The 13,623-nt window shown below is 37.2% G+C and overlaps 1 protein-coding gene across 1 annotated transcript in view; it reads right to left on the bottom strand.

The window, feature by feature from the left end:
- Nucleotides 1–88: 88 nt before the first annotated feature.
- The window catches only part of obscna (obscurin, cytoskeletal calmodulin and titin-interacting RhoGEF a), a gene marked incomplete at its 5' end in the record, with an annotated part of 48,149 nt that continues 34,614 nt past the window's right edge, over nucleotides 89–13,623 (bottom strand). Inside the window, 29 exon segments of the mRNA XM_048210434.1 lie at nucleotides 89–1,180; nucleotides 1,407–1,556; nucleotides 1,680–1,776; nucleotides 2,482–2,705; nucleotides 2,790–3,029; nucleotides 3,386–3,491; nucleotides 3,763–3,930; nucleotides 4,062–4,184; nucleotides 5,484–5,627; nucleotides 5,748–7,004; nucleotides 7,007–7,445; nucleotides 7,539–7,616; nucleotides 7,708–7,753; nucleotides 7,836–7,988; nucleotides 8,112–8,138; nucleotides 8,248–8,420; nucleotides 8,626–8,703; nucleotides 8,796–8,856; nucleotides 8,969–9,169; nucleotides 9,363–9,453; nucleotides 9,585–9,753; nucleotides 9,871–9,983; nucleotides 10,068–10,207; nucleotides 10,367–10,467; nucleotides 10,771–10,825; nucleotides 12,074–12,381; nucleotides 12,471–12,600; nucleotides 12,683–12,785; nucleotides 13,444–13,611. Coding sequence (XP_048066391.1) covers nucleotides 1,003–1,180; nucleotides 1,407–1,556; nucleotides 1,680–1,776; nucleotides 2,482–2,705; nucleotides 2,790–3,029; nucleotides 3,386–3,491; nucleotides 3,763–3,930; nucleotides 4,062–4,184; nucleotides 5,484–5,627; nucleotides 5,748–7,004; nucleotides 7,007–7,445; nucleotides 7,539–7,616; nucleotides 7,708–7,753; nucleotides 7,836–7,988; nucleotides 8,112–8,138; nucleotides 8,248–8,420; nucleotides 8,626–8,703; nucleotides 8,796–8,856; nucleotides 8,969–9,169; nucleotides 9,363–9,453; nucleotides 9,585–9,753; nucleotides 9,871–9,983; nucleotides 10,068–10,207; nucleotides 10,367–10,467; nucleotides 10,771–10,825; nucleotides 12,074–12,381; nucleotides 12,471–12,600; nucleotides 12,683–12,785; nucleotides 13,444–13,611 — 5,321 coding nt within the window.

Consider the following 13,623-nt stretch of genomic DNA (forward strand, 5'->3'; position numbering starts at 1 on the left):
CTACAAGACTCTTGCTTAAACGCATACTAGCGTACTACTCTTACCATAACTTTCTATGGCAGAAATGGAAATAGTATGCTAGCATGCGGTTCCGAATTCAGCATCTGTCACTGTTCATAAAATGCCTTACTTATGGGTTTGTGTGTTTAAAAATATAAATCATCACTGTATAAATCCAAACTACAAAATAAGTTTTACAGTGTAATAAAGCATTTATTTTAAGTGCATGTAATTTTTTGACAAAACTGCAGAGGCAACAGTAATCCCTATATTATCCTTACCACTCCAACACCAATACAATCCTTATACATAAAGTAAAATTTGCATAAAAATGAGAAATGAACAAAATATTGCTTTTAACCACATCACATATAATACAAGAAAGTTATCCCTGATAGAGTGGTGGCATATAATTTTATTAACACCAAAAAAAGAAAAAACAATATACTGCAATAACCTGTTCTACATCTTACATTCATTCATAGACATAACGATAGATAGATAGATAGATAGATAGATAGATAGATAGATAGATAGATAGATAGATAGATAGATAGATAGATAGATAGATAGATAGATGATTTCAGTAATTCAAGCAAAACATATCAAACACCTTTAAAATTGTTCAGAATATGTGTATTATCACTTTTTGAACAATGCACAGCTTGCATACGAAAATCCATAATACACATGATTTACACTATTGTAAAATAGTGTTTAAGTAATGCGTCACTGTTTGAATGATTACAAAGCAATAATCGAAGAAATGTCATGCAGATTGCCGGATTACACCTGTCAAAAAATGCTTTATCTAAAGAAATATAATTGATTATCATTACTGCTAAAACTTTTCATCATAATCTTTCCCATGTGGGGGAGCAGCACAAAAATATATATCTGACTATGCTTTAAAAAGCTTAAAAAAAAAAAAAAAAAAAATACGAAAGCATTTCACAGTTTCACACATCAATTTCAGAGTCCAAATGTGTTCTGTCCCTTGAATTATGAGAGGGGCAGTTTAATTTTTGTGCGGACGTGATCTCGCTTGACCTCTCTTTCCCTGAGATAGGCCTGCAGCTTGTCTGCTGAAAAACAGACCACAGAGTCGGTGTGTTTGGAGGGAGGACGGTCTCCTTGTAACCAGGGGTTTTGGAGGCACTCTGCAGCTGTTGGTCTTGCCCTGGTGAAACATAGAGCCACATCAAATACTGCCTACAGTACGTCTACATACTAACTGATTCATTGTGAAACTGATGGAAAGTCATAAATATAATAATACTATTTTTATCTTATTAGTTGTTTGCCATTAAAGCATCATCAAAATATGACATGAAATCTCATTGTCTGTTATTTGGACATAAACACTCAAAATAAGGAAACATCGGTTGTGAGTCTATGAATTTTACCAGGCTTTGTTGCTCAGGGTGTTCTTCATGAAGTTGATGGCTCCCTCTGATAGTCCTGGGTAACAACGACTGAACTGGATCTTTCCTTTTTTGATGTTTCGATCCCTCTCCCAATTTAAATCAGCATGAAAGGGACTGTCTGCACTCAACCTACATGGGGCAAGTAAAGAACACAGAGGAAATCAGTTGACAATGGCTGAACAATAAGGATGCCATAATGGCCCTGTAACTATTCCTTATATGGTTACAGTTTTACTGAATTAAAGTACTTACATTATAAAAGCCAAAACACCAACAGCCCAGATATCAGTTTCGGGTCCAACTCCTTGTCCTTCTAAGATTTCAGGAGCTTTAGGAAGGACAATATAAACTAACAAACAGAACAGAAAATATTTTTTCATATACTAAATTGGTTTTTTCTTCATGAGATGCTTGACACTTTTTTTAATTTAAGATGCCAAGCACCTGAAAAAAAGCATAACACACACATTAACATTCAAAAGTTATGAGGGTAGTAAGATTTTTTCAAAGAAAAGAAAGAAATTTGTACTTTTATTCTGCAAGGATTAATTAAATTAATCTAAAGTAACAGTAAAGACTTTGATAATGCTACAAAGACTTCTATTTTAAATAAATGCAGTTCTTTTGAACTTTATTCATGAGAATCCTGAAAAAAATGTAACAGTTTCTATAAAAATATTAAGCAGCACAACTACTTTCAACAATGAGAATAATAAGAAATGGTCCTTGAGCACCAAATCAGCATATTAGAATGATTTCTGAAGGACATGGACACTGAAGACTGGAGCAATGATGCTAAAAATTTAGCTTTGCCATCACAGGAATAAATTACATTTTAAAATATATTAAAAAAGAAAACAGTTATTTGAAATTGTAATAATATTTGACAATATTACGTTGTACTGTACAAGTGACTGAATAAATGTAGCCTTGGTGAGCATAAGAGACTTCTTTCAAAAACATTTTAAAAAAATCTTCCCGACCCTAAACCTTTGAACGGTAGTGTATAATGATTGAATCAAAGCAAAGTGACAATTTCTAGATACATATTTACCTTTATTATCTGTCATTTCTTTGATGTGTTCGATGTTCAGCGCATGTCCCGGAGTGAAGGGCTGAGCGGAGCCCAAATCCACAATCTTCACTACATTTCGGCCTGTCACAAGCATGTTGTCTGACTTTAGGTCCAGGTGTACAATGCGTCGGCCGTGCAGGTAATCCACAGCGCTCAGAATCTGCTCTAGTAGGTCTGTCACATGCGTTTCTGAATATAGATTCCTATATGCCATCAAGAGTAAATGGTAAGGTCAATTTTGATAATATAATTTACCAGAACTCTTTAAATAGTATTATAACTCTCACCTTTCTGCAAGATTATAAAGAAGCTCTCGTCCTGAGCACAGCTCCTCTATAAGCACCAGGCAGGTGGGGGTGAGGATGGCCAACTGCAGCTGGACAATCCGAGGGTGACTTAGTCGGCGAAGCAGTTGATATTCCCTCAAAACCAATTGCCTCTGCTCTGGTCTGTAGGGGGTCATCTTGGCTGCCAACATCTGAGAGCTGCGGCTATCCTCACACTGTGTTACCACACTGAAACGGCCTCTGTCAAATGAAACACAAGATAGATTGTTTATTTACTTACTAGTTGAATCTGTCTCTTTGGTGTCAATAATTATGTCTTAGTAAATGTTGTTAATGTAAATTAGCAAAATAAAAGGATAGTACTGTAAATAATGTCAATCAATGTTCTGTAAACAATTCAAATCTATTAAGGCTGATTCACACTGTCCCACCAAAAACCAAAAGGGTTAAAACACACAGATCCAACTAAACCTAACTACAACTTTGGAAGTGTTTGGTGGATCAGTGTGATCTAGCTCAGATTGAGTTTACCCAATTGTTATCAAGAAGCTGCAAATGTTTAAATGTGTATATAAATATGCAGTCAAGTATAGTACCTGTTGATTTCAGACAGGAAGCTATAAGACTTCTCAGTACCAAGACCTCCAGGTACAGTGACCTTTGACCCAATAGATTCCATCTGAATGAGAGGATTGTGAGACTCTGCAAAAATAAAATAAAAGTATTATGCCACCTTGATTATAATTTATTAAGTAAACAGTCTAATATGAATATATTATAATGCATATTCCACTATTTATAAGAGAGAGACTGCATTATATTTAAAGATGTCATTTTTAAACACAAAGGTTGCAGGTTCAATCCAACGTTTGTGAGTGACCCAGAAATAGGACATTTACAGAGACCTGATTTAGGGTCTGGTAATAATTCATCACTCTAGATAAAAGTAAGAATTATTTTCTGAATGTTGTACCTTCATAAGGTGTGGCCATAAAAGCAGGTGGTGAAGGGTCACTGAAAGGTGCCAGCCCTGTCTTGGTGTTATAGGACACTCTGAATATATATCCCGGTCCTCTCGGAAGGGCATTAGCTGTGAAACAGCTGTCTGTGACATTCTCTGACAATGTTCTCCACTCCCCACCTAATATAAAAGAGAATCAATTCTTCAGGAGGTATCATGAAAATAAACATGCTGAACACAAATGCTTATTATATATATAGGTTGAGTCTGATTTTAATCTCTTTTGCTGAGCGTTTAAAATATATTCTTACCATTTACACTATACTGAATACAATATGTGACAGGCTCTTTGGACGGCACAGGTTTCCAGAACACAAGAGCTCCACCCACTGCTAGCTGAATGACATCTGGCCTGGATGGTTTGACTGGACTTTCTGGTAGAACATTGGAAAACAATTTTACAGCTTTATGAAATACACTATCATTCAAATGTTTGGAGTCAGTAAAAAAAAAAAAAATTTTTTTCTTTAAAGAAAGCATATTAGAATGATTTCTGAAGGATAATGTGACACTAAAGACTGGAGTAATGGATGCTGAAAATTCAGCTTTGCCGCCACAGGAAAAACACAGCCTCGGAAAGCATAAGAAACTTCTTTTAAAGGTGCCCTAGAATTAAAAATTGAATTTATCTCGGCATAGTCAAATAACAAGAGTTCAGTACATGGAAATGACATACATTGAGTCTCAAACTCCATTGTTTCCTCCTCCTTATATAAATCTCATTTGTTTAAAAGACCTCAGAAGAACAGGCGAATCTCAACATATTTACGCCCCCAATATTTGCATATGCCAGCCCATGATCGAGGCATTAAACAATTGCAGAACGTCTGGATGTGCACAGCTGAATCATCAGACTAGGTAAGCAAGCAAGGAAAACAGCGAAAAATGGCAGATGGAGCAATAATAACTGACATGATCCATGATAACATGATATTTTTAGTGATATTTGTAAACTGTCTTTCTAAATGTTTCGTTAGCATGTTGCTAATGTACTGTTAAACGTGGTTAAAGTTACCATTGTTTCTTACTGTATTCACGGAGACAAAAGTTGCTATTTTCATTATTAAACACTTGCAGTCTGTATAATTCATAAACACAACTTCATTCTTTATAAATCTCTCCAACAGTGTAGCATTAGCCGTTAGCCACAGATCACAGCCTCAAATTCATTCAGAATCAAATGTAAACAATATAACAGTATACAATACTCACATAATCCGACGCATGCATGACGAACACTTTGTAAAGATCCATTTTGAGGGTTATATTAGCTGTGTAAACTTTGTTTATGCACTGTTTAAGGCAAGCGCGAGCTCCGGGGGCGGAGAGCGCGCGATTTAAAGGGGCCGCAACCTGAATCGGTGCATTTCTAATTATGCCCCAAAATAGGCAGTTAAAAAAAATGAATTAAAAAAAATCGATGGGGTATTTTAAGCTGAAACTTCACAGACACATTCAGGGGACACCTTAGACTTATATTACATCTTGTAAAAAAACATTCAATGGCACCTTTAAAAACTTTACCTCAACCCCAAACTTTTAAATAGTAGTGTATCTACCACAATTTATAATTATATGGAAAAATTTAGTGTTTTTTAAAATGTATATATTGGTATTAATGATACACAACAAATTATTAAATCCCAATGACTAAATCACCCAAAAAATATTACCTTTGGTTTTCTTAAATATCGGCACTTTCAGCGAGAACAATTTGGACTTCTTCTGAGGACTTTCAGATGAGGTGGCAGCAGAAACTGTGGCAGGGTGAGTCATTTTGTCTGGTATGACAGGTGAGGGGTTCTTCACAATTGGTCCTGTTAGAAAGAGTTTGAGTTTTAATTATTATACACAATCAAATGTTGTTTTGACAACTGAAGAGTGAAGTATCTGCTATCCGATATTATAAGTGTGCTCAAGCATTAAAAGTATCCTACCGCCTTTCTTCTTCTCTATGTCATCTTTGCTGCACTGTCGGGTGAAGAGTTTTGTAATGCTAGATGCTGAAGCTCGCATCTTCTTCCTCAGATTTAGAAGAGGGGTCTTAGGCTGTGAGGATGCTCCTTCTCCTTGTTTCTTTTCCAAGCCCTCTAGCTGAGGAGAAGAATGGCTAGCCCATGAGTGCTTGCGGAAGATCTTCATGAATCCAGGCTTGGAAGATTTCCCACTAGGGGGTTTGTCCTGTAGAGCTGGGGCTGAGGCATGTCTTTGAAGAACCTCTTTGCTTTCTCTGCCTGCTACCGCAGCCTGGACAGGAAGTGCCGAAGAGCTTCTTCTCAGATGAATGTCACTCTTATTGCGCATCTCATTTAGTCCAGAGCTTGAACTGTTGGTGCGGCGTCTTGGCGGGGCTTGTGGGAGGTCTTGGCGAAGAGATCTCAGGACTCTCTCCATGTCTTCATCCTCGGAGTCCTGTAGAAGAGAGCATGGAGATGTTTTTCCAGAGGATCCAGCGATCAAGGTCTCATCGTGGAGGTGTCTGTGAGAGAGTTCTTCATATGAGCCTACCCTGCTAGATGCCTCTGAACCGTGGTCAAGGGAGCATGCTAGCGAAAGCTGTGAGCCATCCACGCTCTCCTCATCACCCAAATGTGTTGCTTCTGTTTCCGTGATCTGCAATTGGATGTCATCCTCACATGAACTTTTTAAGACTGGCTGATGTCCTTCTTCGGGCTCATGGACCTGTGCTCTCACCTTCCTCATAACATCTGGGCCCTTCTTCGACAAAAACGCAGAGCGACGGCAGAGTTTCCTTCTCACTTGGACTTCTTCAGTTTTTGCCTCCTCTTCATCAGTGGCATCTGGTTTCTGGCTAACTTCATCATCATGCTTATCCTCTCCCTGCACCGGTGAAGCTGGAGATCGTTGCATGTACACATCTAATGATCTGCTTCTTCTCTGTGTGTGTATGCTTGGATGGGCAGCACTCACTCCACTATCAAATGAGCTGGACTTGAGGATAGACGAATGCATTGAGCCTCTTCTTTGGTTACGATTAGCTTCTAAGTCTGGGGAATCTTCTACATACTCTATTAGGGGCTCGTTCAACCTGCCGGAGAGGCTGGCACGTAGGGGTTTACGGCCACGCTCTTGCTTTTTAGCTTGGATTTTATCCCGAAGTGTCATGTGACGAGCAGATATGGGCGAGAGCTGCTCAGAGCTGCAATAAAATGTGCTCTTGATGAGGCTACGACGTGGTATGGGAGGTCCACCAGCCAATCCTCCTCTCCTTCAGAGAGGTGAAGAGAGGGGCTACTGTCCCCTCGCTCCAAGCTTACCGGCTCTGTTAACGTTGTGTTCATTGGAATCACCAGCGGGCCACTATGAACTCTATCCTTACCAATAAGCACATCTTCCTCATCCCGTTTTAGAATTGTGGGTGTCTTTGACACATGAGCGTATGGGTCATATTCATCTTCTTCTTCCAAATCATCTTCATCCTCTTGGCTCATCTGCTGGAAGAAGTCCCAGGCATCTGCCTCATCATAATCTGAAGAGGATCCACTACTTAGGGAGGTGCTGCTGGGCTCCTGGGGCTCCCTTGAAGCTGTAATCGAAACATCACGCAGAGGAGCTTCTAACAACTCTGGGATTGGTCTCAGAGTCAGAACCGAGCCGAGACATGTTAAAGAACGCTGAGAGAAAAGGGAAGAAGCATGGAAAAGAGTAGAAAGACATGAAAGAATTCCTGGACAATCAGTGGCAGAGAAAATAATTTAAAATCATACCTGCCATTTTCTTCTTGAAATAAAAGATTTTAAATTTTTGGTATTTATGTCCTCTGGTTCTTCATCTTCATAATAACCCTAAAAATAAATATATTTATTATTCATTTATTTGTGCACACTGCTTATTTTATGTTTGCCTGATGGTATAAACATATACAAAACCACTTACCTGAAACCACTCGTGACTCAAACACTCAGATGCAGATGGCCTCATTCTATGAAGGTGAAATAAAATAACTGTATCAACTGCTGCTCAGAAAAAATTTCAAATACACTCATCATGTAAACAGATATTACTCTGGGTCTGGCTGTAGAACCCTATGTAGGAAGTCCTGTGCCTCTACACTTCTGCTTGTGATCTCAGGCGTATCCCAGTACAGCAAACCCTCAGCAACCTTCATCAGTGTGGCACGGTCGTTCTCACCGAAGAAAGGACAGTGACATGTTAAGCTGCCCAGAAAAAAACAGCATTATTTTCTACCAGTATAAATACTTATAACTTTTATTGCCAGAAAAAAATGCAGCAAAACTAAAGGAAAATATCTGCTTGCTCCATGTCTTCAATGCACTCACCATAAGTAAGTAACCACACCAAGAGACCTGAAATAAATAAAATATCAATAACCAATAAGTAGAAGACAGAACTGCATTTCTGAACACGACAAATTCTGTTCACCACAATTTGCAACAAACCAAAAAAATTTGATACCAGATATCAGTGGCTATTGTCACAGGTTCTTGGTGAACAATTTCTGGAGCAACAAATTCAGGTGTCCCAAATTTGCTGTACTGATGTCTGGAGTTGTCAATTTCCTGGCAGAATCCAAAGTCACAGATTTTGATGTCTTCCCTAGCAGGGGACACCATTAGGATATTGTCTGTCTGCAGAGAAAATATATATTTTTTAAAGTTAGACAGAATGTAAGAAGGATGTCAGAAGATGTCTTTATCATTAAACACCAATTGGTTCAATTTTAGAAAAGGACTGTCAGTGACTGTCCTTTTCGTATCATATCAGTGAAACTTCTTGTAGTATATTGAATCTTTAATTAATGCCACTTAAAACAACTCTTATAAAGTCACTTACTTTGATATCCAGATGTAGAATGTTCATACTGTGTATATAGCCAATGCCCTCCAGAACCTGCTGAATATATAACTGGACCTAAAAACAATTAATGATCATTATATCTTGATCATTATAACTTTATTTCTGTGTGAAAGGGTGACTGAAATTCAGTGAATTATCAATATTACCTCCCTCTCTGTAACCGATCCCTTTAAAAACAAATGATCTAGTAACCCCTGTGTAGAACATCTGTGGGAGGAAAAAAAGAATGCTACATATTTGGCATATTTGATTCAATGAATGATTCCTAAAAATCAAAATGATAATTATTTACTAATTTAAAAAAGTAAGAAAATCCTACAATTCTACAACCAACACCAGGGTGCGTCTTGTGGAGAAAAAATCCAAGAGGCATGCGAGTCTGCGGTGAGCTAGACGGGACAGTAGGTCTCTCTCCTGGAACGCTCTGGTCCGTGTGCTGCTTCTGAGTGGAAGGAACTTAGCAGCAAAACATTCACCACTCGCCCTATGCGTTACTTTTTTAACCACTCCAAAAGTGCCCCTGGTTATCCAGAAAAAAAGCCAGATAAATGTTAAAAAGGGCTGTAGCAGATGTCATAAAACAAATCAAATAATACATTTACCATTATGACATTTTGACAAAAAATGTTAATGTTAGATTACATGAACGTCAGCTGAAGATTGGTATTCATTATAAATCAGTGGGCCTTTTATTCCTTGATTGAGGAGATTACCTTCCTATTTCTTCATAAACTTCATATACAGAATGTAGTTTCCGTCTTTTACCGAACTCCACTTCTCTCTCTTCCTCAATTTCATCTGGACCTGAAATTTCATTTCAATTTGCTTAAACACACTATTACTTCTACATTTCTATTTGGTTTCAAAATATTGCAATGCATATTTAGGATTTATAAAGATAAAATGGAAGAAAATAATAAATCTCTGCAAATTACCTGCATCAACACTGAGTTTAGCTTGGCAAGATGCTTGTCCTGCACTGTTGCTAGCTATGCATGTGTAGGTGCCACAATCCTCAATTTGAGTATCCAGCAAAGTGAGAGAGCAACGTGCACTACTTTGGACTATTTCTGTGTACTCATTGGATGAGATTTCCTTGTCATTCTGCAGGAAACCAAATAAGTGCATTCTAATGTAGTAAATACAAGTTAAGGATTATTATGTTCCCATCACATCATAATTATATCAGTATGCACTGCTACTATTTTGTTCTTATAATACCTTAAACCATTGAATCTCTGGGGTGGGTTGGCCAGTAATAATTGCAGAGAACGTTGCAGGCTGACCAGGCCGGACTGTCAGGTCTTCAATAGCCACTTGCACAGCTGGAGGCTCTGAGAAAATAAATGATGGGTTGACAAATTTCTCTGGTGATAATATTTCAGGCAAATTATTTAAAAACCACATACAGTCTTTACCTGTCAGCAACTCCTCCTCTGTGTTTGAGTAAAAAAGTTCCTCAGGCTCTATAGGTCCTTCATCCTGTGCCGCCTGCACCTGCCTCTCCACATCATCCTGTTCTTCAAGAGTTTGTGTATCTTCAACGGCAGCAGCAGGTCTTCAGAAGCACATATTTTGCCACAAGACATTAAAATGAGATTATCGATTATCATTCAAATATTACTGCTTAAAGTACTATAGTGTACAGCATGTATGCAACTAAACATAAAGGCAATGTTTACAGCCCATAGATAACACAGAGTGCATGCAAACTCACAGTTCACGGTATCCAGGCTGAAAGAGTATATGAAACAGGTTCTTCACAAAGGAACTGGACCAACCTTCTGATTGGGGCTCTATTTGAAAACAATTAGGCTGTCAAACTCACTCTGCTTGATTTTACATACACTAACATTCAAAAGTTTGTGCAAACAGCTTTGCCATTCATCACAGGGATAAATTACATTTTAAAACATTAACATAGAAAACCGTTATTTTAAAATTGTAAAAAATATTTCACAATATTACTGTTCTTACTGTATTTTTGCAAAATTTAATACATAACAGTAATAAATAACTGTACTTGCATTAATAATGCAACTTAATCCAACCTAAAATAATTCTATAATTTAAAATCTTAAAAATCACTTGTTTAATTAATCACTAAGATCTGTGGTGTACAGTCAGCTTCAAATAAGGAATGTAGTGGGATATTTGTTTGCATTTCTTCTCTAAACTCAATTGTGAAATAAGAGAATCACTTACCGTTAAAATGACAGGTATAAAAACAGAGCAAGACGTGTCATTGCCTTTCCCAACCAGTGTTTTAAGTCACAGATCACATGTATAAACAGTCACATTGCCTCACAGGCAGTGCAAAGGGACACTTGGCCCTAAATGCAGCAAGGCTTGAGTCTTAGCACATAACCAGCTTTGAAGATGGACATGGCATGTTAGCGGACGAAGAAACCGTGAGAACATGTATATAAACAGATATGAGGAATGGACAAGAAGAAGAACAGAGACAGAGAGAAAGGAAAAATGGGAGAGTACCATACATGCAAAATGTTGGGGCATCTTGGTGAAGACACTTACATGATGATTTTGATCAGATCTTTAATCTCCTGCTCTGTGACTAAAAAGGAAATGGGATGGAAAGTGTGGTGTTAAACAGGATATGAAAATGCACATGATTGACAAGTGTTCAAAAGTTGCTTATGAACCACTTAAAGTATGTGGCATAAATGAAAACATATGACCACATAGGTATGATATAGTAAAGAATGCTTTATGATATACGTATGATATATGAAATAGCATGCAGTTTCATTTAATCTCAAATGAATTAAAGACAAATAAAATTAAACCATACTGTTCAAAAGTTTGGGGTCAGTAACACTTATGGTTTTTATACTTTTGTTCAGCAAGGACACATTAAATTGATCAAAAGTCAACAGTCAAGACATTTACAATGTTACAAAAATTTCTTTCTTGTTTTCTTGAGCACCAAATTAGCTTTTTAGTATGATTTTTGAAGGATCATATGACACTGAAGACTGGGATATTGGCTGCTGAAAATTCAGCTTTACCATTACAGGAATAAATAGGAAAGTTTTAAAATATCTTAAAATAGAAAAAAGTTATTTTAAATTGTAATACTATTGTAAAATATTACTGCTTTGCTTCATTTTTGTTAAAATAAATACAGCCTTGGTGAGCTTAAGGGACGTCAACCTCAAACTTTTGATGTAGTGTTTTTAAATACACTAAAAATGTAATATTACATTGTAAGTAGATGTTTCCAATGACATAATGCAATGTAGATGCCTCTGTGAAGATGGCTGATGATGTTTTTGAAAGTTTGAGTGATCCCATCAAATGTTTCTTCCAGACCAAGAAGCTCTTGAATATGGGAAACAAGTGGTGAAGTATATTTTATTAAATATATGATTTTGATTTGCCTATGGTCTCCAGACCACAGAGCTAGTTGTTAGAGTGGAATGGACATTTAGAAGATCTGGAGTTCAAGTGACGGAACATGAGGAATGGGTGGAAACGAGGGAAGTTGGAGGTGATTGTGGTATGTGTTCCTTCAAAGCCTACTGGTCCCCACCAGTCTTTGTGTGCAAATGCTTGCCTTCTCTGCCTTAAACAATTGCTGTTCACCTTCCCCTTCGTCCTACCTGGAGTTGGGGTGGTTTGTGATTGTTTTTGGGTGCTGACTGTCACAGCTAATGGTGCTGGAGGGCAGAGCTCAGCTTTACACTTGGCACTGCCCACTTCATTCAGTAGCTGTATCATAAAGACAAAGAAAAAGTATTGGGATTCATACTGTATATGATATGAAGAAGTCACTGAAAAGTACTAAAAGACTCTGGTACCTCACACTGGTATTGACCCAGATCTGCCTCTTCTGCTGTCTTTATGGTGAGAGTAAGAATTCCTGTCTGGACATCTGATTGAATCTGATGTTTCTTGGTGTTTTCAAGATGAATGCCATCCTTAAACCACCTGTACATATAGATTTTGGTGAGCTCTTTTATAACTATATACACGCCATTAAATTAATTTGAGTGAACGGAACCAGGTTTACCTTATTGTCGGTAAAGGATCAGATTGCGTTGAGCACTTGAACTGTACATCTTGTCCCTTTACAAGCACTGAGTTCTGTAGTCTGGTTGTGAAACTTGGAGGCACTATAGGAAACAAAAACAACAAGCTTTTTATCTCATTTTTGGTGACAAATTCTTTTTTGTCACTTTTAAAACTTATAACATTAGCGTTCAAATGTTTGGGGTCAGGAAGATTTATTAATATTTTTAAAAGTCTCTTATGCTCACCAAGGCTGCTTTATTTGATCGAAAACACAGTAAAAACTGTAATATTTTAATTTCTATTTTTAATATATTTTAAAACTTTATTTATTTAAAATATATTTTAAAATGTTATTCCTGTGATGGCAAAGCTGAATTTTCAGCGTCATTACTCCAGTCTTCAGTGTCACATGATCCTTCATTCTAATATGCTGATTTGGTGCTCAAGAAACATTTCTTGATATTATTAATGTTGAGAACTTTTTTAAAACTTCTCAATGTTTTTGTGGAAACAGTGATAGATTTTTAAAGATTTTTTGATGAATAGAAAGTTAAAAAGAAGAGCATTTTTTAAATAGAGATCTTCTGTAACAATGTAAAAGTCTTTGCTCTCACTTTTGATTAAATACTGCATCCTTGCTGAAACAATTCATAGTGAACCCAAACTTTTGAAAAGTAGTCCATATGCAAGACATTCGAATGGAAATACATGCAAAAACTATAAAAGCATGGCGATGATAACCATTTCTCAAAAACATACCATCAATCATGACATTAGCCAGAGTGCTTGCGTTCCCTGCAGGATTGGTTGCATAACACATGTATTGACCTGAGTCCACCACTGTGACAGCAGTCAGTACAAGATAACAAGCACCCAACTGTCCTTCCGATGTAATGTGATGTTCGTCATCCTCCACAGCATGACCATCTGAGAAAAGCA

This window comes from Megalobrama amblycephala, linkage group LG12, assembly GCF_018812025.1.
Source record: "Megalobrama amblycephala isolate DHTTF-2021 linkage group LG12, ASM1881202v1, whole genome shotgun sequence".
NCBI classification, from domain to species: domain Eukaryota; kingdom Metazoa; phylum Chordata; class Actinopteri; order Cypriniformes; family Xenocyprididae; genus Megalobrama; species Megalobrama amblycephala.